The sequence below is a fragment of the Trachypithecus francoisi genome, unplaced genomic scaffold, assembly GCF_009764315.1.
Source record: "Trachypithecus francoisi isolate TF-2019V2 unplaced genomic scaffold, Tfra_2.0 Lachesis_group13, whole genome shotgun sequence".
Classification (NCBI taxonomy): Eukaryota; Metazoa; Chordata; class Mammalia; order Primates; family Cercopithecidae; genus Trachypithecus; species Trachypithecus francoisi.
In genome coordinates, this window is record NW_022681458.1 from 40,556,976 (window position 1) to 40,580,888 (window position 23,913).

The window sequence follows — 23,913 nt, forward strand, 5'->3', positions numbered from 1 at the left end:
AAGGTACGGATTTCATAGAATTGTTAAAACTGTATTTTTAATCACCATAAAATTGGTAATGCTAAATGATTTGGTATATTAAAGCAGTAAAAGGTCTGTATAGTTGTGATTGTTATTTCATGTCAGCTATATCCCATGTCTTGTGTTTTCTCCTTATCCCAAAGATGGGTTGTTTTTTAGAGAGACGGTGAACTTCCCTCTTACTTCTTAATCACCACAAAACATGTATACCTACATGGAGGAAGCATACATGTAAAGAAGGTAGAGACACTTTCTGGTACCTGCCACCACTTCTAAGCTGTGCATATACCATGAGCAGCAGTCAATGCACATCTGAATCTGCTAAGCTATATGTGCTTACAAAATCAAGCCTTTTTTTTCGTTTTTTTAATATTTATGTTTGTTACATGCTGATAATCCTCTGCAGTATAAAGTTTTTTCACTCATATTTTGTAAGTTAGCTTTTAAAAACAGTTTTATGCCTGTTGATTGTGAAACTGGCTTTATTCTTATTTAATAAGTGTAAAATTAGCTATATTATTTCTGGGGAGTTGTACGGGTGGGGTTGTGGTTTGTCTAAAAAGATGATTCTTGAATCAACTCTGGGATGGTATATGTGTATGTATTAGTAATAATTATAATCATAAGTACCATTTATTGAGTGCTGTATTAGTTAGAATGACATTGTCAATAGGCAGCAACAGAAAATTCTATAATGGTAGTTTAAGCCATAGACATTTAGGTATCTCACATCAAAACAAATATGGAGATGCAAGTTCCATGGTTGATGTGACTCAACAGTGTCATTAAGGACCCAGATTGTTCCTATCTTTTTACTCTGCCACCAGCATTTTTCATCTTTAGGTTTGATACTTCATGTTGCAAAATGGCTTTCATAGCTTTAAACGATGGGTATAAATAGGGGTTTTTCTTACATAATTGATGAAAATCTTTCCCAGAACTGCCAGCTATTTTCCCTCTATTCATGGGTCCAGGGGTCACATAGTCAACCATAGTTGGAGCAGAGGCTGGGAAAGCAGGTACCTAGAAGAAAAAGGCAGTTACCATGAATCATCCCCTAGGATGGGGCACATTGCCATATTTTGCAAAATTGGAGTTCTGTTAGCAAGGAAGAGGGAAGGAGAACGGTGTTAGGTATGATTAACAATTTCTATCACAGTTCCTGAGTGTCAGGCATTATTAGTGGCTTTATATACATTTCAGTGTAATCTTCCTAATGATTTATTAAACTATGTACTATTAATTTGATAAATAAACTGGTACTGAGAGAATTTATTAATTAGCTCTGGTGAAATCATGAGCAGGTAATGACAAAACCAGAATTCAGACTCTAACTTCAGAGCCCTGACTCTTTCCTTTACGTAACCACAATGCCTCTCTTGTCAAACCATGAAATTGTCCAAATTGCTATTTTCCCCCCCACAGTTCCAAGGTCTCATTCTGACAGTGAAAGCGAATATTCTGCTTCCAACTCAGAGGATGATGAAGGAGTTGCACAGGAACATGAAGAGGACACTAATGCAGTCATATTCAGCCAAAAGATTCCAGCTCAGAATAGAGTAGTTTCAGCTCCTGTTTGCAAAGAAACACCTTCTAAGAGAATGAAAAGAGATAAAACAGTAAGTGAAGAGAGAGACTTTAACCTTAAAGAAAAATTGTGTAATATCTCAAAGATAGGCTACCCGAAGAGATCCACATCTCTCAAAATAATATTTTTTCATCACTTATCACTTTTCTATATTTTCTCAGCCTTCCAAATAAATTCCCACATATATCAGTTTCTACTTCTTGACTTTCTGTTCTGGCCTGTCTACATATTCATGAATTAATACCATAGTATATGCTAAATAGTACATCTTAAAAGTGACATCTCAATTCCATTGTATAAAAATGAACTTTTTAGGCCAGGCACGGTGGCTCATGCCTGTAATCCCAGCACTTTGGGAGGCCAAGGCGGGTGGATCACCTGAAGTCAGGAGTTCGAGACCAGCCTGGCCAACATGGTGAAACCCCATCTCTACTAAAAACACAAAAATTAGCCAGGTGTGGTGTTGTGTGCCTGTAATCCCAGCTACCTGGGAGGCTGAGGCAGGAGAATTGCTGGAACCCAGGAGGCGGAGACTGCAGTGAGCCGAGATCATGCCATTGCACTCTAGCCTGGGCAACAAGAGTGAAACTCTGTCTCAAAAATAAATAAATAAATAATTTTTAAAATATGCTGTAGGATTAGAATGAAAAATAACAAAAAGAAAAAACAACTTTTAAGTAAATATTGATTGGACAGTTGGAGGCATGAGTTCTCAGTGTATCTTGTTTTTGTACCATTGTTTTAAGTCAGTGTAATGAATGATGTGGCTAGGGACCCATGCTGAGTCATTTGGAAGAATACTGCTGGCACCCTGGTTTTAAGAAAAGGCTAATTATCCTGGTGCTGTGTCTAAAGGTTCAGAGCAATTGAGGAGCCTACTGCTTAAATAGCTTTCTGTCCCTTCCTTACCACCCTAGAGTTTAGTCCTGCCCAAAATAAGAAGAACAAATAGTGTGAGAAGAAAATTCCACTTGACTGGAATAGTAGGCAAGTTTTTTGGTTTGTTTGTGGTTCTTTTTTTTCTTTTATTACCTTGCAGTCGATTTCCTCCTCATTTTCACAGTACTTCAGCTATACTAATATTAAAGAATTTGCTAAGACTATTTGAGGCCAGGCATCATGCCTGGATTATCCCAGCACTTGGGGAGAGCAAGGTGGGAGGATTGCTTGAGGCCAGGAGTTTGAAACCAGCCTGGATAACGTAAGACCCTGTCTCTGCAAAAAAAAAAAAATTTAAAAAATTAGTCAGGTGTAGTGGTGCATGCCTGCCTTCCCATCTACTTGGAAGGCTGAGGTGGGAGGATCCCTTGTGCCCAGGAGGTTGGGGGTACAGTGAGCCGTATTTGCACTGCTACACTCCAGCCTGGGTGACAGAGTGAGACCCTTCCTCAATAAAGAAAGGAAAAAAAAAAAAAGATTTACTTGAGGAGAAACAAAGATCTTGATATGTAAAATCATCTCTCTTTTTTTAGTCTAAATGGAAATTACATATTGTAACTTAGGCATCATTTTTAGGAACAGACTACTACTTCACCTAGTCATTTCTTTAACTTATATGATCCTAGTAATTACTCAGTTTTATTACTGAAATTAAATATGCTTGGCCTTAACTGGTACTGTTGCTTTAAAAAGACTACCAAGTAAAGAATTTCACATGTCCTATTTTACAGTAATATTACTGTCTAATTTTGATATAAGACAGATATCTGAAGCTACTAAGGACTGACTACTCTGTTCACTTTCAGAGTGACTTAGTAGAAGAGTATTTTGAAGCTCACAGCAGTTCAAAAGTTTTAACCTCAGATAGAACGCTGCAGAAGCTAAGGAGAGCTAAACTGGATCAGGTATGTTGCAAGGAATGTTACTTCTAAATTTTTTTTTACTCTGTCCTGAAAAATATGCTACATAAGCAACAGATTTGAAAAGTATACACAAGTAGAATTATTGTCCTGATCAAATGAAACACAAGTTAATGTGATTATTACTTCTTTTATTATACAAATAGTAAATAGGCTGGGCACATGTGGCTCACACCTGTTATCTCAGCACCTTGGGAGGCCAAGGGAGGAGGATTACGTGAACACAGGAGTTCGAGACCAGCCTGGGCAACATAGGGAGACCTCATTGTTACTAAAATCTAAAAAAATAAATAAATAATTTACTGGATTAGACTGTAATTATGCATTTTCCCCCTCTTATTTGTTTATTATTTTCTTCAGGATCTGTGATAATCATCAGGGTCATAGTCCTTGATATCCATTTACCATTAATCTCTGTTATTCATTTAACCTATATGTATTTACTAAACCTCACACTGGTCATAAAACAGCGACTGCAACCTGACTTTCTCTCAGTTACAAACTTTGCAAAAAGTAGAGGATATTCTACTTGAGGATGTTATGGAAAACCTGCCCAGTGTGGTAACAAGATTACCATGTACTATGGTTCCAGTAGCTCATTTTACAGAAAAAAAAAAAAAAAAAAAAAAAAAACCATACAGTTATACTTGCTGGGATTTTACTTCTCTAAGAGAGGAGACAGAACCATCTGAGTGAGAAAATCTTTGCCAGTAGTAATTTCCATTGATAATCTAAGTCCTGGCTCATTGGTATTGAGACTCGGATCAGAGAATATAAGCAACGTGGGAGAAGGACACATGAGTCTAGGACTTCATCATACTTAGAGGCAAAAAGATCTCTAGGGGGATGAAAGAAACACCTGTCAGTGAGGGAGAGGAAAGCCTTTCATTGATCGTAAACATAGCATAGCTAATCAATACAGTCTTCAGTAGCATGTGACAATAAGCATTTATTTTTCATGTCTGCAAGTCAGTCAGAGGTTGGCTGATCTAGGATTTGCTCCATGTTTCTCTTCCTCATTGGACCAGCAAGCTAGCTGAGGCATGTTATCCTCATGACAACGGCAGAGGCATAAGAGAAAAAGTGGGAAAACACAGTCTGTTAAAGCCCAGGCTCAAAACTAGATTGCCAGTTCTGCCTCATTCTAGTACAGCTGGATATTGGGGTCGAAAGTGCAGCTTTCCATGAATGTTAATTATAGTTTGAAATGAGGCTGGGCACGGAGGCTCACGCCTGTAATACCAGCACTTTGGGAGGACAAGGCGGGAGGATCACGAGGTCAGGAGTTTGAGACCAGCCTGCCCAACATGGCGAAACCCCATCTCTACTAAAACTACAAAAATTAGCCAGGCATGGTGGCATGTACCTGTAATCCCAGCTACTCAGGAGGCTGAGGCAGGAGAATCGCTTGAACCTCGGAGGTGGAGGTTGCAGTGGGCAACCTCCTGAAATGCCACTGCACTCCAGGCTGGGTGACAGAGCAAGACTCTGTCTCAAAAAAAAAAAAGTTTGAAATGAAAGTACATACATGAGATAACATTCTAGAGTTCACACTCAAGTGTGAATATGATCAGATAATCCAGTGTAAATGACTGCAGGAAAAGATACTAGTGCTTTCTCTACTTTTTCAGGGCTCTGAACTCAGAAGAGATAAGAGAGTTTTTTTTTTTTTTAGTAACCTAGTTAACAATTTTACTTAAAGGTAGTCCTGTTTTGCTTTGACTGTGACTAAATAAACACTGTACAAGCCAGAGTACCTGAAATATTTATCGCAACTCTAATCTTTAGTATTTAAAGAATATTTTACTTGAAAGGCGGTGGAATCATGAAAACATGGTAGTGCCAGAGTGAAGACCCATGTGTAGCTTTTTGCTGGAGTTTTTATTTCAAAAAATGATCTCTGATTCATCAGCATGACTTTCCAAGTTTGGGGTACAGGGCAATGCACTTTCCTCAGTTTATTTATGTTATTGTTTTTAAAAATTTGCAATACATATCAAAGATAAAGGATTTGTTAGAAACAGCTTTTGGAAGAGGAGCAGTGATACAGATTTATTTTATTAATGATAATGGTAAGTAAATTATAAAGAACCTTTAATGTTTTCTGAGAATTAAATTAAAACCTTATTCTTGGATTTTATAATCATTTAAATGGTTCTGGACAAAACTTACCAAATTCTTTGCTGTTATTACTAAAAAGAATGTTAACAGTTTTAAGAAAACAAATTATTTTTTAAGAATTGTGTTTATCAGTTGATACACTCATTGCCAAACCAGATTAAAGTAATATTCCAATTGGCTTCTTCTAAGCTCAACTTCTAAGGAAATTGTTTGGATTGATCTGCTATCTGTGGTTTGAGAATGACTTTTTTCCCCTCCTCCTTTTTTTTAAAGCAAACTTTGCGTAACTTATTGAGCAAGGTTTCCCCTTCCTTTTCTGCCGAACTTAAACAACTAAATCAACAGTATGAAAAATTATTTCATAAATGGATGCTGCAATTACAGTAAGTATTATCATTACAAACCCTTGTAAAATAAAGAATAATACATATTTACATGAATATGTTAAAGTAAGTTAACATTTTTCTTTTTACAATGAGTTTGATATATTTAGTCATATATAAAAATAAATGTAAAAATAGACATTATGACTCATATAGAAATGTCACTTTATTGTATGACTCTTCCCAGAAATTCTACAGTTTTTAAGAAATTTGTGTTTATCAGACTTGACAGCCATTGATAAGATAAATAGCATTTCTTAGAATTATGTTACTGGTTTAAAAAACCTGTATATTTAATTTGTCAAGATAAATAAATATACCAATTAGATTTTAATCCAGTTTTCCACAGCATAGTTCTTTAAATGAAAGGATATTTACTTTAATCCTATGTATGTGTACTACAGACTTTCAGAATTTTATGAGATTTGTTCTATAAGCATTAATTTACTATTTTAACATTATTTCCTAGAATATTTTTTCACTTTTATTATTTTCACACACCTCAGATTAAATTTTAAATTTCCATTAAAATGCCTAGAAGAATGAGTGAAATCAAAACATAGTATTTGCTTTTTATGATAATTACTTTTATCCTTGCAGTTAAAAAGACTTGAACATAAGGAAGTGCTTAAAATGTACACGAATGTGAATATACATGCACACTCATAGTTACATTGTCACTGAGGTAAATAAGAAGGTAGATCCATGGGCCAGGCACTGTGACCCATACCCATAATCCCAGTGCTTTGGGAGACCAAGGCAGGAGGATTGCTTGAGCCCGGGGGTTTGAGAGACTGTCTCAAAAAAAAAAAAGTTATGCTAGGAAGGGAATGATTAACTTGCCTGCAAGAACCTCGGCTTCTCTCAATAACTAATTATAGATCTGTGCATTATAAATTTGTAAGCTCTTCACTCTAATCCCATCCCTAGCCCATCATTATTTTTTTCTCCCAGTATGTCAACTTAGATAACTTAATTTGCTTTGCTTCTCAGGTGAGACCTTATAGTCAGCAAGTTGATTGGAACTGCTAGCTCTCTGAATTCCTTGCCTCTTTATTTCTGCTGCTTTGACCTTGTAATCTCTACCTTTGGAGGTTACCTCTTTTCTGTTCTTCCATTTCTAGGTTATCCTGCATTGCCAGAGAGCATCACATAAATACTGTTTCTGCTTGACCTTCGTAAACAGTCATGGAGTTGGACTTTAGCTTGACCTCTAGTGCTTGGTGTTCTGGGTGGGCTCATTCACTCTTCTGGCTTCAGTTGGTTTCTGTATATGAATGACTCATGTAACAGTTAACCTCCAACCCATACCTCACTCTCAGTAGCAGACCTGGATATCTGAATGTATATTAGAAGTTTCTACTTGGATGTCCTGTAAATAATTCAACATACATAAAATTAAGCTCATCTGAAATCCACTGTTCCCACCTGCCCCTGCTATCCAGCAGAGTGAATGAGTGAATGTTAGTCACTCCATTTGTGTAGTTGCCTATGGCAGAAAACGGAATCATTCTTCTTTTTTTTTTTTTTTTTTTTTTTTCATTTTAAGAGACAGAGTCTCACTCTGTCACCCAGAATGGTGTGAACACAGCTCAAGGAGCCCCAACCTCCTGGGCTCAAGCAATCCTCCCATCTCAGCCTCCTCAATAGCTGGGTCCATAGATGTGCACCACCATGCCTGGGCTCATTTTTTAAATTTTTTATTGTGTAGAGATGAGGTCTCACCATCTCTCACCATCTTGCCTAGGCTGGTCTCAAACTCCTGGGCACAAGCAGTTCTCCTGCCTTGGCTTCCAAAACTGCTGGGATTACAGGCATGAGCCACCGCGCCCAGCACTGAGCCATTCTTAAGTATTCTTTTACTCAGTCTCCACATCTAATCAGTCTCCAAATCTTATTGGTTTGACTATAAAGTTCTTGACATGTTTACATTTTTCTCCATGACAGCTAAATTAATCTTCCACAGTTTTGTTCCTTCCTGTCCATTCCCCAAACATAGCCAATGTGATCTTTCTGAAAAGAACATGTTACTTTCCTACTTAAAACCTTTTTGTTAACCCCTCATTAGTTACTTTTAAATGCTCATTCTTGGCTGGGCACGGTGGCTCACATCTGTGTAATCCCAGCACTTTGGGAGGCCAAGGTGGGTGGATCACCTGAGGTCAGGAGTTCGAGACCAGCCTGACCAACATAGTGAAATCCCATCTCTACTAAAAATACAAAATTAGCCAGGCTTGGTAGTGCACACCTGTAATCTCAGCTACTTGGGAAGGTGAGGCAGGAGAATTGCTTGAACCCAGGAGGCGGAGGTTGCAGTGAGCCAAAATCGCGCCACTGCACTCCAGCCTGGGTGATAGAGTAGGACTTCATCTCAAAATAAATAAATAAATGCTCATTCTCCTTGGAATTAGTGAATTAATGGTTTAGTATGACTTAACAAGGCCTTTGTTACTTGACCTCTGCTTACCTTTTCAATTTAATCTATCAATTTCAACTCTGCTTCAGCCTGTAAAATTTTTAGGACTTTTTTTTTTTTTTTTGAGACAGTCTCGCTCTGTCGCCCAGGCTGGAGTGCAGTGGTGCGATCTCGGCTCACTGCAAGCTCCGCCTCCCGGGTTCACGCCATCCTCCTGCCTCAGCCTCCCAATTAGGTGGGACTACAGGCACCCACCACCATGCCCAGCTAAGTTTTTTGTATTTTTAGTAGAGATGGGGTTTCACCGTGTTAGCCAGGGTGGTCTCGATCTCTTGACCTCGTGATCTGCCCACCTCAGCCTCCCAAAGTGCAGGAATGACAGGCATGAGCCACCGCGCCCGGCCTTTTTAGGGCTTTTATTGGCAATGATCTTCCTTGCCTCCAGTCATCTGTCATCTGAAAAGTAATAGAAGCCACAGTGAAACTACTGAACAAATTGGTATACAGATAATAAAATTGTGCTTTTACCTTGTATGAGTTTGGCATAAATATTTATTTATTTATTTAAGATGGAGTCTCACTCTGTTGCCCAGGCTGGAGTGCAGTGATGTGATCTCAGCTCACTGCAACCTCCACCTCCCAGGTTCAAGCAGTTCTTCTCCCTCAGCCTCCCAAGTAGCTGGAATTACAGGTGCCTGCCACCAAGCCAGGCTAATTTTTGTATTTTTTAGTAGAGACAGGGTTTCACCATGTTGGCCAGGCTGGTCTCAAACTGCTGGCCTCAAGTGATCCGTCTGCCTCAACCTCCCAAAGTGCTGGGATTACAGGCGTGAGCCATCATGCCCGGCCAATAATAATTTTTGAAAAGAATACTTTTTTTTTTTTTTTAGGAAGGAAGAAGAAGAACTGGGATAGCTAAATCACTAAATACTGATTCCTGGCCTTGCACGGTGGCTCATGCCTGTAATCCCAGCATTTTGAGAGGCCAAGGCAGGCAGATCACCTGAGGTCAAGAGTTGGAGACCAACATGGTGAAACCCCGTCTCTACTAAAAATACAAAAATTAGCCGGGCCTGGTGGCAGGTGCCTGTAATCCAGCTGCTCGGGAGGCTGAGGCAGGAGAATCACTTGAACCCTGGAGGCAGAGGTTGCAGTGAGCTGTGATGGTGCCATTACACTCCAGCCTGGGCAACAGAGCGAGACTCTATCTTGAAAAAAAATATATTATTGATTAGTTATTTTTTTTTTTTTTACAGACACTGGCTTGCTCTGTTGCCCTGGCAGGAGTGCAGTGTCACCATCATAGCTCAGTGCAGCTTCAAACTCCTTGGCTTAAGTGATCCTCCTAGCTCAACCTCCTAAGTAGCTGGAACTATAGGCACCTGCCACCACACCCAGATAATTTTTTAATTGTTTTTTTTTTAAATAAAAATATTTTTGACCAGATGTGGTGGCTTATACCTGTAGTCCCAGCAATTTTGGGGGCCAAGGTGGGTGGATTACTTGAGCCCAGGAGTTCAAGACCAGCCTGGGCAACTTGACAAAAACCCATCTCTACTAAAAATATAAAAATTAGCCAGGTGCACAGTTATAGCCCCAGTTTCTTGGGAGACTGACGCAGAAGAGTCGCTTCAACCCGGGAGGCTGAGGTTGCAGTGAGCCAAGAGTGCCACTGGACTCCAGTCTAGGTAACAGAGTGACTCTGTCTCAAAAAAAAAAAAGTATATATACATATATGAAAAACTTTTTTGCATTTGCCTGCCCAAAATTCTGGGATTACAGGCTTGAGCCAATGTGCCTTACCCCTTTCCTGTATTTTTTATAAGTTTAATTTAAGGAAACTGGTTGATAATAAAATTGGTAATAAGAGGTATTGAAGTTTAATTGCATGAATACTGTCTTTCCTAACAGCCTTGGGTTCAACATTGTGCTTTATGGTTTGGGTTCTAAGAGAGATTTACTAGAAAGGTTTCGAACCACTATGCTGCAAGATTCCATTCACGTTGTCATCAATGGCTTCTTTCCCGGAATCAGTGTGAAATCAGTAAGTTTCAAAAATGTTAAAGGGAAAAACATATCCTCTGCCAATTCATGCCCCCACATAAATGAGGATGGAGTATTAAAGAATTTTTGTTTTAGTCTTCACGGTAGTAGGATTGTATAGTGCTTAATACGATATGTTCGGACTCAGAAGAATCTAGCTTTGAAACCGTCTTTGAATGTCCTACGTTGTAACTGACATATATTAAAACTCAGGAAAATATGTTAGCTTTGTTTACTACATGAGTATCAGTGGTACTTCTGAAGAAGGGAATTATGGGGTCTTCAGTTTTGTTATAAACTATGAAAATGCTTTATTAGGCAAAAACTACATGCTGTGAAAATGCTTTAAAATGCAATAGGATGTGAAGACTATAGTTTTACAATACATTTATCATAGATCATTTTTATTTCAAATGCTTAATATCTCTTCATCATTTGAACATGAAATCTTTTGGGTGCTGGATATTGAGTCATGTAGTATTCCTTTTTAAAAGTGTCTATAGTGTTTGTGTCCCGTTTCCTTTGATAGAACTGTAGTTTTCTAATGTTTCTCATGTTCTTGGGAGCGTTTTCATTTGTTTTTGCTGCCCTCTTATATTACCTATTATGTTGACATCTTTGCTATTCTTTTCTGTTTTCTTTTAGCCACAACTTAGGCAAAAAACAATGAATTAGATATAATTCATCGAGTACCAGTAGAATTTTTTAAAGTGATTTTTTTAAACTTTTGGGAAATCCAAATTCATTACTAATTTATAAAAAAAGTTTTGATTTTCTAGTTGTATATGACAATAAATTGTAATTAATGTGGCACCTCTTGCATATTCATGATATAGGTCCTGAATTCTATAACAGAAGAAGTCCTCGATCATATGGGTACTTTCCGCAGTATACTGGATCAGCTAGACTGGATAGTAAACAGATTTAAAGAAGGTAACATGAAGTAGATGCTCTGTAGTTTTAGGGTAAAGTTAAGCATATACTTCTACTTATTCATGTATTTATATACATACAGTACAGTTATACATACATATATGTATTATATACATACATATACATACAGTATTACTATTATTATCATTATTATATATATATATTTTTTTTTGAGACAGTCTCTCTGTTGCCCAGGTTGGAGTGTAGTGGCACCATCATGGCCCACTGCAGCCCTGACCTTTTGGGCTCAAGCAGTTCTCCCACCTCAGCCTCCCAGGTAGCTGAGATCACAGGCGTGTGCCACTGTGCCTGGCTAATTTTGTATTATTTGTAGAGATGAGGTCTCGCTATGTTGCCCAGGATAGTCTGGAACTTCTGGGCTCAAGCAGTCCTCCTGCCTTGGCCTCCCAAAGGGCTGAGATTATAGGTATGAGCCACCACACCTGGCCCAAAAAGATTATTTTAATAATGGCACTTATCTTGGTGCTCTAAAATAATTTGACCTTTTTCTATGAACTTTTTCTGTGAACTTAATAGGGAAGAAAAATGTTAGTCCCACTTTCTCAAGTTTGTATATCCAAAAGCCTTTTTCTGTTTATAAAACACTCCAGAAGTGCAGTGGCGCAATTTTGGCTCACTGCAACCTCCGCCTCCTGGGTTTAAGCAGTTCTCCTGCCTCAGCCTCCCAAGTAGCTGGGATTACAGGTGTGCACCACCAAGCCCAGCTAATTTATTTCATAATAATTTTCAGGTTTTGTTTTGCTTGTGTAAAGTGCCTCCACTTGAGTGTTACATCTTTGTCTGATATTTTTATATTGTTTAATGTTTTTATAAAACATTATTTCTTGGCTGGACACAGTGGCTGACGCCTGTAATCCCAGCACTTTGGGAGGCCAAGCTGGGTGGGTCACCACAGGTCAAGAGTTCGAGACCAGCCTGGCCAATATGGTGAAACCCCATCTCTACAAAAATACAAAAAAAATTAGCCAGGCATGGTGGCACGTACCTGTAGTCCCAGCTACTTGGGAGGCTGAGGCAGGAGAATTGCTTGAGCCTGGGAGGCAGAGGTTGCAGTGAGCCAAGATCATAGCACTGCACTCCAGCCTGGGCAATAGAGTGAGACTCTATCTAAAAATAAATAAATAAAACATTATTTCTTTATTCTGTGTATATATCATTACATTGGGATAATTTTATATACTAAGATCTCTGATTCTTTTGGTGTGAATGTTTTGGTTATGTGAGTATGTCAGAAAATTGGAAATAGTATTATATAGTCTCTGATAGTTAATTGCCATTTAATAATGACTAAATTAAGAATTAAGAGAAGTACTTGAGAATGCCTAACTGCTTTGATGGATAATTTTATTGATAATGTCAATAATCCTAGCTCTGTTTCCATAGTACTTTTATCTTGTCAATATTCTAGCATGTTCTTTAGTTTTATCTTCATTTTGTTTCCAACCTGAAAAGCTTTCTGTCCCAAATTTCCTTTCACACTTCCACACCCATTTTATCCACAGTTCTTGATAGAAATGGACAGTATACTTTTTTGTTTTTGGTTTTTTTTTAACACAGTCTTGCTCTCTCACCCAGGCTGGGATCCAGTGGCACAAACACATTTCACTACATCCTAAACCTCCTGGGCCCAAGTGATCCTCCCAACTCAGCCTCCCCATTAGCTGGGACTACAGGCACACACCATCTGCCTGGCTATTGTTAAAATTTTTTGTAGAGATGGAGTCTCACTATGTTGCCCAGGCTGGTCTCAAACTCCTAGGCCTCAAGGGATCCGCCTGTCTGGGCCTTCCAAAGTGCTGGGATTAACAGACATGAGCCCAGCCAGACAATATACATGTTTATACCAACTGTACACATTTGAAAACAGGTAGAGTTGATTCTCATTATTCACAAATTCTATAATAACAAATTTACCTGCTTGCTAACATTTATTTATAATCCCAAAATCAATATTCTTGGCACTTTTGCAAAGTGAAACATACACAGAGTGGCAAAAAGTTTGCATTGCCCAATGTACACATTCTAAGCAGAGGTCAAACAAGGCAATGCTTTGCCTTCTTGTTTCAGCTCTCATACTATAAACAAGCGTCCTTTTCGCAGTCCATTCAGTGCTACATTTTTCACATTTTTCTGCTTTTGTGTCGGTGATATGGCTGTTTAAAATGGCCCCCAAGCATAGTGTTAGAATGCTATCTAGTGTTCCCAAGCACAAGAAGGCTGTGATGTACCTTGGGGAAAAAATGCCTGTGTATATAAACTTCCTTCAGGTATGAGTTAATAGTGTTCTTGACTGTGGGTTCCATGTTAATGGATCAACAGTGTACATTAAAAATAAAGTTGCCCTTAAAAGCCAGGCGTGGTGGCTCACACCTGTAATCCGAGCACTTTGGGAGGCCGAGGCAGGTGGATCACTTAAGGTTGGGAGTTTGAGACCAGCCTGGGCAACATGGCGAAACCCTGTCTCGACAAACAATACAAAAAATTAGTCGGTCCTGGTGGTGCGCATCTGTAATCCCGGCTAGTCAGGAGGCTGAGGTAGGAGAATCGCTTGAACCTGGGAGTTGAGTTGGAGGCTGCAGTGAGCCAAGATCACACCACTACACTCCAGCCTGGGCAAGAGAGCGAGCCTCTGTCTCCAAAAAAAAATAAATAAATAAAAATAAAATTGCCTTTAAACATGTAATTCCAGCACTTTGGGAGGCCGAAGTGGGTAGATCACTTGAGCTCACGAGTTTCAGACCAGCCTGGGCAACATGGTGAAACCTCATCTCAACAAAAATTATAAAAATCAGCTAGGTGTGGTGGTACACACCTATAGTCCCAGCTACTCGGGAGGCTGAGGTGGAGGATAGCTTGAGCCCTGGAATGTCGAGGTTGCAGTGAGTTGAGATCACGCCACTGCACTCTAGCCTGGACAGCAGAGCCAGAACTTGTCTCAAAAAACACACACAAAAAAGCTGCTTTCTGTAGGGCCTGACTTCAGTGCTAATCATGTCTTGTCTATTTTATGAGTAAATGACATATCTTCTCAAATAAATTACATACCCCTAAGCAATCATTATTTTATCCTATACTACTTTAATATATTTTTTAATACCTAGGCGTTGTGTGTGGTAGAGGAAATAATCACTGAAATATCACTAAAAATAACAATTGCCGCTGGACATGGTGGCTCACGTCTGTGATCCTAGCACTTTGGGAAGCCAAGTTGAGTCCAGGAGTTCAAGACCAACCTGGGCAACTTGGTGAGACCCCTGTCTCTACCAAAAACACAATTAGCCAGGCGTGGTGGTGTGTGCCTGTAGTTCCAGGTACTCAGGAGGCTAAGGTGGGAGGATTGCTTGAGCCCAGGAGTTGGAGGCTGCAGTGAGTTATGATTGTACCACTGCACTCTAGCCTAGGCAACAGAGTGAGATAGGCAACAGAGTGAGACCCTCTAAAAATAATAATAATAATTGGATTTCTTTTCTTTTTAGATTCTTCTTTAGAACTCTTCCTTCTCATCCACAATTTGGATAGCCAGATGTTGAGAGGAGAGAAGAGCCAGCAAATCATTGGTCAGTTGTCATCTTTGCATAACATTTACCTTATAGCATCCATTGACCACCTCAACGCTCCTCTCAGTAAGTTAAGTGTTACTATTTTTCCTTCGAGAGATATCAGTCTTACAAAACATAGTATTAATGTAAATCAGAAAATTTTTACTGTTTTTAGAATGCTTTTCCCCCTTTTACATGTTTAAAAACACAGGTTGCCAAAAACATGTTCTCAATCTAATTTAGAACATACTTTTTGGAAATAAAAATTCAGATACTAAATAAGGATGTTTTAGTCTAAAGTTAAATGGAGAGAAAAGACCCAACTATTATTTTGGTCTCCTTCTCTTCTTGTAATATTGCAGCATTTATTTTATGAACTTAATGTATAGACTTTCTGATAATCCTGTAGAAGAAAATGTTAAAACATTACTAATTTTTTAAAAAGAATGCATTGGTAATGCTTTTAATTTATGCTTAATATAAAAATAAAGGTTCAGATGTTGGTTGAAAATGAAATTAGATTGTGAGTTACTGATTTAGATATGGAAGTGGCAAAAATGAAAAACTTTGGGATTCATTTTTATTTAATCCTTTCTCATTCTTTTGTAAAGTGGAATCTAGTAACATGACAATATGAAAATAATTTGTAATTCTTGTTTTCTTTGATCATGTGCTAGTGTGGGATCATGCAAAGCAGAGTCTTTTTAACTGGCTCTGGTATGAAACTACTACATATAGTCCTTATACTGAAGAAACCTCCTATGAGAACTCTCTTCTGGTGAAGCAGTCTGGATCCCTGCCACTTAACTCCCTTACTCATGTCTTACGAAGCCTTACCCCTAATGCAAGGTAAGGACGAAAACCATATTTCTTTTTTAAAAACTATACATTTTAAGATATGTACTACTAGGTTTTAATGGTGATACTGAAGTCCCTAGTTAGTTTGAAGGATTAAGAGAAATTATAGTAATAATAGTTACCAGTACTGGATTATAGGGTAGGCAGATAAGTCAACAGCAGTCTTATCAAATTGCTCAGTAATAAAGCGAGAGTACCAACTTTTTATTTCTTAATACATTTTGATATTTCTGAATATGAGCACCTGAGTGGTCATAATGGAGAAAAAGCAGACTTTTCATGACTTTTACTTAAATTTTATGGTTATTTTTCATTACATATTGAACATTCTGATCCAGACACTGAGTACTTTATATGCAATACCTCATTTGATCCTAAGGTGGATAGTCAGTAGCACAAAGACTTTGATCCAGATATGTCAGCTCCAAAACATCACTGTATGATGTCTCCAGTCAAGCCCTCACAGCAGCCTAACCAAGAGGCATATCTGAATAAATAAATGCAAGCTGATTATAGCATAAGCCAGCAAAAAATAAATTGCATAATTAGCCAGACTTAGTGGCCCATGCCTGTAATACCAGCACTTTGGGAGGCCAAGGCAGGCAAGTCACTTGAGGTCGGGAGTTCGAGACCAGCCTGGCTGACATGGTGAAACCCCATCTCTACCAAAAATATAAAAATTAGCTAGGTGTGGTGGACACACCTGTAGTCCCAGCTACGCAAGAGACTGAGGCCGGAGAATTGCTTGAACCCAGGAGACAGAGGTGGCAGTGAGCTGAGATTGCACCACTGCACTCCAGCCTGGGCGACAGAGTGAGACTCTGTCTCAGAAAAATAATAAAGAAAGAAATTGCATAATTAGCCTGTTGAAAGAAGCTTTTAGTAACAAACTTTACCCACTGACAAAAGCATAAAATTATAGAATTATATTTAACAAGATGAAGTGTTGAAAAATAACAAACCTTGCTGAGAATAGATAATTAAGAGCTGGATAGATGAAAAATATTGTGTTCTTGGGTGGGTAGATTAAATATTATAAGAGTAGCAATTCTTTCCATGTTAGAAATGTGTTAGACTTACCAGGCACAGTGGCTCAAGCCTGTAATCCCAACACTATGGGAGGCTAAGGCAGGAGGATTGCTCCAGCTGGGAGCCTGAGACCAGCCTGGGCAACATAGGGACACTCCATCTCCACAAAAAGTTTTAAAAATTAATTGAGTGTGGTGGTGTACACCCATAGTCTCAGCTGGGGAGGCTGAAGGGAGCCAAGATCACGCCTTTGCACTCTAGCCTGGGTGACAGAGCAAGACCCTGTCTCCAAAAAATAGGTATTTGATCTATAAATTAATCAAAATGTAAATGAATTTTTTTATTTTAAATTTGAAAGAAAATTTAGTTTCCTAAAGAATAAACAGTCGGCTGGGTGTGGTAGCTCACACCTGTAATCCCAGCACTTTGGGAGGCCGAAGCGGGTGGATCACTTGAAGTCAAGAACTCGAGACCAGCCTTGTCAACATGGTGAAACCCTGCCTCTACTAAAAACACAAAAATTAGCCAGACTTAGTGACGCACACCTGTTATCCCAGCTACTTGGGAGACTGAAGCAGGAGAATCGCTTAAACCCAGGAGGCAGAGGTTGCGGTGAGCCAAGATGGCACCACTGCACTCCAGCCTGGGTGACAGAGTGAGCCTCTGTCTCGAAAAAAAAAAAAAAGAAAGAAAAAAAAAAAAGAAGAAGAAACAAGCAAGTCTAGCAGAGACAATTTCTTTTTTTGTTTTTAAAGAGCAACAAAGGGACACTTGTGGTCAAGATGGCATAATACTTTTCACTCTTTCCTTTCATGCCCTCTTTTTCCAAAGACACAGCATAATAGACAAAATTTAAAAATAAATACCCTGGCTCAAAATAGAAACATCTCAATGCAACAGAATGATAAATCAGTGAGCAGAGTTGAAGCCACAGCACAGCTGCATTCTAGGTTTAGAAGCAGCATTGGCAGCCAGGATTTTGACTTATATGGGATGATAGTAGTGTGATGATATATATTGCCCAAACCAGATATTTTCGTTTAGGACAAATGCTGAACTGAACAGATGTTTGGTGTAGAAATAAAACCATATAAAACATATAGTATTCAAATGTATATATCAATATGAATAAAAGTTTTAAATGTGCATGGAAATGAAAAATACCTAATTCAGAATAATTAGGTATTTTTAGGTACTAAAAATAATAAAAAAAAAATTAGGTACTAACCCTGGAGAAGAATAAAGAGGAATAGATAGAGGATGGTGTACACAGGGACTCTGGGGATATCTTTTTTTTTAACCCCTCCCCAGCAATTTATTTTTCTTTACCTGTGTGTTTGTGGTGGGGGGATTAACTTTTTGTTGTGAGATGATTATAAATTCAGAAGAAGCTACAAAAATACATGCCAGGAAGTCTCATGTACCCTCCTCCCAAAGCACCAACTTCCACCAACTACCACCATCTCATATAACCACAGTACAGTATCAGAACCAAGAAATTGACATTGTTATAATCCCATCCATCAAGCTTATTTGGATTTCACTATTATACATGCTGCACTTGTGTGTGTGTGTGTGTGTGTAAATTTCTGTGCAGTTTTGTTACCTGTAGCCTTGTATAACTACCTCCATGTATATAGTCAGCTGTACCATCACCACAAGACTCAAATGTTGACCCTCAAATGCTAATTTTAATGAATGTTGTTACTCTATAAAGCTGATTTGAACACTGAAGATAAGATTAGCATTGAACTCGGCCGGGCATAGTGGCTCACCCCATAATTTTACTACTTTGGGAGCCTGAGGAGGGAAGATTGCATGAGGCCAGGAGTTTGAGACGAACCTAGGCAACATAGTGAGACCCCATCTCTACAAAAAATAAAAATAAAGCCTTGCATTAATATTGAAATATGCAGGCTGGGTGCAGTGGCTCATGCTTGTAATCTCAGCACTTTGAGAGGCCGAAGCAGGCAGATCATTTGAGGTCAGGAGTTCGAGACCAGCCTGGCCAACATGGTGAAACCCCCATCTCTACTAAAAATACAAAAATTAGCCCGGCATGGTGGTGCATGCCTGTAATCCCAACTACTTGGGAGGCTGAGGAGGGAGAATCGCTTGAACCCAGGAGGTAAAGGTTGCACTGTGCTAAGATCACACCACTGCACTCCAGCCTGTGCAACAGAGTGAGATTCTGTCTTAAAAAAAAAAAAAAAAAGTCCGGGCGCGGTGGCTCACGCCTGTAATCCCAGCACTTTGGGAGGCCGACACGGGTGGATCACAAGGTCAGGAGATCAAGACCATCTTGGCTAACACGGTGAAACCCCGTCTCTACTAAAAAATTAGCCAGGCGTGGTGGTGGGCACCTGTTGTTCCAGCTACTTGGGAGGCTGAGGCAGGAGAATGGCGTGAACCCGGGAGGCGGAGGTTGCAGTGAGCCGAAATCACACCACTGCACTCCAGCCTGGGTGACAGAGCAAGACTCCGTCTCAAAAAAATAAAATAAAAATTGAAATAGGCATTAAATGGTTATCTAATGAAATTTTTTGATGGAATTGGGGACAAAGTCTTCATTCAGTTTTGTTATTACTAATAATAAAAGTCCTTAACTGCTGAAGGACTGTTGGAAGTTATTGTGTGTAAAGTTGAGGGTCCACGCATTGTGAGAACTCACAACATTAAATATGGCAATGGCTACTCTAATGCAAGCTTTTTTTTGAGATGGAGTCTCATGGTGTCGCCAAAGCTGGAGTGCAGTGGCGAGATCTCGGCTCATTGCAACCTCCCTCTCTGGGTTTTAAGGAATTTTCATGCCTCAGCGTCCTACAAGTAGCTGGGACTAGAGGTATGCACCACCACACCTGGCTAATTTTTGTATTTTTAGTAGAGATGGAGTTTCACCATGTTGGGCAGGCTGGTCTTCAACTCTTGACCTCAAGTGATCCACCCACCTTGACCCCCAAAGTGCTGGGATTACAGGCATGAGCCACCATGCCCAGTCTAATGCAAGTATTTTTTATTTTGGCATGCCTCAGTGTCTGTGTGCTGACCTCAACATTTTCTTTTTTTTTTTTTTTTGAGGCGGAGTCTCGCTCTGTCGCCTGGACTGGAGTACAGTGGCCAGATCTCAGCTCACTGCAAGCTCCGCCTCCCGGGTTTACGCCATTCTCTTGCCTCAGCCTCCTGAGTAGCTGGGACTACAGGCGCCCGACACCTCGCCCGGCTAGTTTTTGTATTTTTAGTAGAGACGGGGTTTCACCGTGTTAGCCAGGATGTTCTTGATCTCCTGACCTCGTGATCCGCCCTTCTCGGCCTCCCAAAGTGCTGGGATTATAGGCTTGAGCCACTGCGCCCGGCCAACATTTTCTTATTTGAACTATTTTGAAATTTTGCTTGATTCTGCAAACTCCAGTATCATTTAGACTTTACTTGGTGATTGAATAAAAATTTTAACCAAAATTCAGCTCTGGAGTTAGTAGTAGTACCTAGTTAAAAAGTAGTCATTGAGGGCGGGATGCAGTGGCTCACTCCTATAATCCTAGCACTTTGGGAGGCTGAAGTAGGCGGATCACTGGAGGCCAGGAGTTCAAGACCAGCCTGGCCAACATGGTAAAACCTCATCTCTACTAAAAATATAAAAATTTAGCTGGGTGTGGTAGTGTCCACCTGTAATCCCAACTACTCAGGAGTCTGAGGCATGAAAGTCGCTTGAAACTGGGAGGCCAAGATGGCAGTGAGCCAAGATTGCACCACTGCACTCCAACCTGGGCAACAGAGCGAGATCCTGTCTCAAAAAAAAAGTGTTCATTGAGATGATCCAAAATATGATTATAGTCATTGTTTTCTGGACCTGCATAAAAATGAAAATGCATATAAGTTTTGAATTTTTGGCATACCCAAGGACTAATGGGAGTCTTAGTTTGTGTAACACGGCTTCCAACCCCATAATTCTACCTGGTTCACTCTCCTATGGAAATAATTCAGAATATGAAGAACTAGGTACAGTTTTATTTAGTGCAGAATTATTTTTTCTGTATCCAATCACCCATTAAGAGTTATTTTTAATCTAAAATTAGAAATAATGTAAACGGCCGGGCGCGGTGGCTCAAGCCTGTAATCCCAGCACTTTGGGAGGCCGAGAGGGGCAGATGACAAGGTCAGGAGATCGAGACCATCCTGGCTAACACAGTGAAACCCCGTCTCTACTGAAAAAAAAAAAATGCAAAAAACTAGCCGGGCAAGGTGGCGGGCGCCTGTAGTCCCAGCTACTTCGGAGGCTGAGGCAGGAGAATGGCGTGAACCTGGGAGGCGGAGCTTGCAGTGAGCTGAGATCCGGCCACTGCACTCCAGCCTGGGCGACAGAGCGAGACTCCATCTCAACAACAACAACAACAAAAAAGAAATAATGTAAACATCCAAACCAATAGGGAAATGGTAAGTTTATGGTACATGGTAGATAAGCAGCTTTTAAAAATTCCTTAAGTTCTTCTTACAGATGGAAAAAAAGAAAAAAAGAAAAACTTGTTTAGGAGAAGTTTTAAAGACATGGGAAAAATCAAAAAGTGAAGAAGCAAGGTATAAAGTGGTATATGCAGTATATAAATGTATGAATTTATGGTATTTCCACCCGCTTCATTCCACAAAGATTTGAGACAACAGCATATCCTGTATGATCTCAATACCAAGTGTTAATGGATATTGGATTGATATTTTTCTCTTTAGATGTTATTCTGTATTCCAACTTTTCTACCAAGGCTAACCTAAAAAGTAAGAAAAAAATATTTTCATATTTGTTTTGAGACAGGGTGTCTGTTGCTCAAGTACAGCCTCAAGCTCCCAGGCTCAAGTGATCTTTGCACCTCAGCCTCCCGAGTCGCTGAGACCATGGGCGCATTCCACTATGCCTGGCTGATTTTTTAATTTTTTATAGAGACAGAGTCTCACTGTGTTGCCCAGGGTGGTCTCAAACTCCTGGGCTCAAGTAGTTCTCCCACCTCAGTCTCCCAAAGTGCTGAGATAACAGGTGTGAGGCACCACACTCAGCCTATATTTTTTTTTTTTTTTTTTTTTTGAGGCGGAGTCTCGCTCTGCCGCCCAGGCTGGAGTGCAGTGGCCGGATCTCAGCTCACTGCAAGCTCCGCCTCCCGGGTTCACGCCATTCTCCTGCCTCAGCCTCCAAGTAGCTGGGACTACAGGCGCCCGCCATCTCGCCCGGCTAGTTTTTTTTTGTATTTTTTAGTAGAGACGGGGTTTCACCATGTTAGCCAGGATGGTCTCGATCTGCTGACCTCGTGATCCACCCGTCTCGGCCTCCCAAAGTGCTGGGATTACAGGCTTGAGCCACCGCGCCCGGCCTATATTTTTCTTTAGAAGAAATAAAAAGCTTTCTGTTTAAGTAGGCAAGGATATGATATTCCTTGGAGGCACAGAAGATAATGCAGATAGGCCAAGTATTTGACATTTTCTTTGTGTATTACTATTAGTTGTTACCTTTTGATGTTAACATTTTGGATTTAAATTCTTGTTTTTTGTTTTTAGGGGAATTTTCAGGCTACTAATAAAGTACCAGCTGGACAACCAGGATAACCCTTCTTACACTGGTATCCAATATTTATGACATTCAATTGTGTAATTTTTGTTTTACCCCATACATTTCCTTTCTCTGGAATTTAATGACAGCAGTGTAGTTTTTCACAGCAGTGAGTAAGTGGTCACTCATGATGGGTATGTCTGCCACATAGCAAATTTTCAAGTAGCTCTACAGATCCACTGCGGAGCAAGGTGTTTGCCAACACAAATTGAAAGACAAACCCAGCTTACTTTAAAAATGTTCTGTGCTAACTATGGATGTGTATCTGCCAATTACATATTTTTCATATTCTGGGCATCTTAGGAGATTGTCTTCCCCTTTGGCAGAAATGATTTCAACAAACATTTTAATAATTGTTCTGCTCTCATGACTTACTTGTTCCTTCTTTAAAAGTCCTATCAATACTTGTTCACTGCTCTGGGATAACATGCAAATAGCACTTTTATTCTGTGTTCTTTTGTATGGGTGTTTGTATATTGGGTCATGTCTTAAGTGCTGACTTATGTTCATATCCTTTTGAACTTGCCAGGCCTTTCTTTTCAAGATTTTTACCAGCAGTGTCGGGAGGCATTCCTTGTCAATAGTGAGCTGACACTCCGGGCCCAGTTAACTGAATTTAGGGACCACAAGCTTATAAGAACAAAGAAGGTAAGACTCCACTGTTGTAGCATTGTATGCCAGGAATAGTCTATATCATTTACTTAAGGACAAGTATACCTTTGACTCAGATCTGATTTTGAAACTGACGTCCCGCGTTGGGTCGCAGATTCATTTAGGGGATATGCCATTTGAGTTTGTAGAAAGAGCCATGGTAGAAGTACCCTGCTTCAGAGCAGAGCAGAGCAGAGCAGAAAACTCCTCATATGTTCTAGTCCAGAGTAATAGGCAATTAGAAACATGGTGTGAGTCAAATATTTGTTCTTTGGTTTTTTCCCTATTGCTTATTCATTAATTTGGTCTATATTTATTGAGTACTAACTGCATAGATATTGCACTAAGTATTAGGATACAGTAGTAAGCAAAAACTTGATTGCTTTTCTTATAGAGCTTAAAGTCTAATGGGGGAGATGGACATTAGTCAAGTAATCACATACATAAAATTTTAACTGTAAGGAAGTCCTATGATTAGAAAGTACATAGTTCTGAAAGAATTTATTTAAATAGGTGGATTTGACCTATTTATGGATAGATATCAGAAGAGACCACTGAGCTGAGATCTAAAGGAAGACTAGGAGGCCAGACGTGGTGGCTCACGCCTGTGATCCCAGCACTTTGGGAGGCCAAGGTGGGTGGATCATTTGAGCCCAGGAGTTTGAGACCAGCCTGGCAACACAGCGAGACCCTGTCTATGGGGGGGAAAAAAAAAGAGCTGGTTGTGGTGGCACACACCTGTAGTCCCAGCTGCCCAGGAGGCTGAGGTGGGAGGATCACTTGAGCCTGGGAGGTGAAGGCTGCAGTAAGCCATGATCACACCACTGCACTCCAGCTTGGGCAAGAGTGAAACCCTATTTCAAA

The 23,913-nt window shown here is 39.8% G+C and overlaps 1 protein-coding gene across 3 annotated transcripts in view; it reads left to right on the plus strand.

The window, feature by feature from the left end:
- Positions 1-23,913, plus strand: part of ORC2 (origin recognition complex subunit 2) — a 62,966-nt gene that overhangs the window by 35,604 nt on the left and 3,449 nt on the right. For all 3 annotated transcript variants that reach the window (XM_033231991.1, XM_033231993.1, XM_033231992.1), the window contains 9 exons: positions 1,447-1,640; positions 3,355-3,453; positions 5,863-5,972; positions 10,300-10,432; positions 11,268-11,364; positions 14,862-15,008; positions 15,602-15,773; positions 22,347-22,408; positions 22,928-23,046. In XM_033231991.1, the coding sequence (XP_033087882.1) occupies positions 1,447-1,640; positions 3,355-3,453; positions 5,863-5,972; positions 10,300-10,432; positions 11,268-11,364; positions 14,862-15,008; positions 15,602-15,773; positions 22,347-22,408; positions 22,928-23,046 (1,133 nt within the window). The remainder of the gene's footprint in view (positions 1-1,446; positions 1,641-3,354; positions 3,454-5,862; positions 5,973-10,299; positions 10,433-11,267; positions 11,365-14,861; positions 15,009-15,601; positions 15,774-22,346; positions 22,409-22,927; positions 23,047-23,913) is intronic.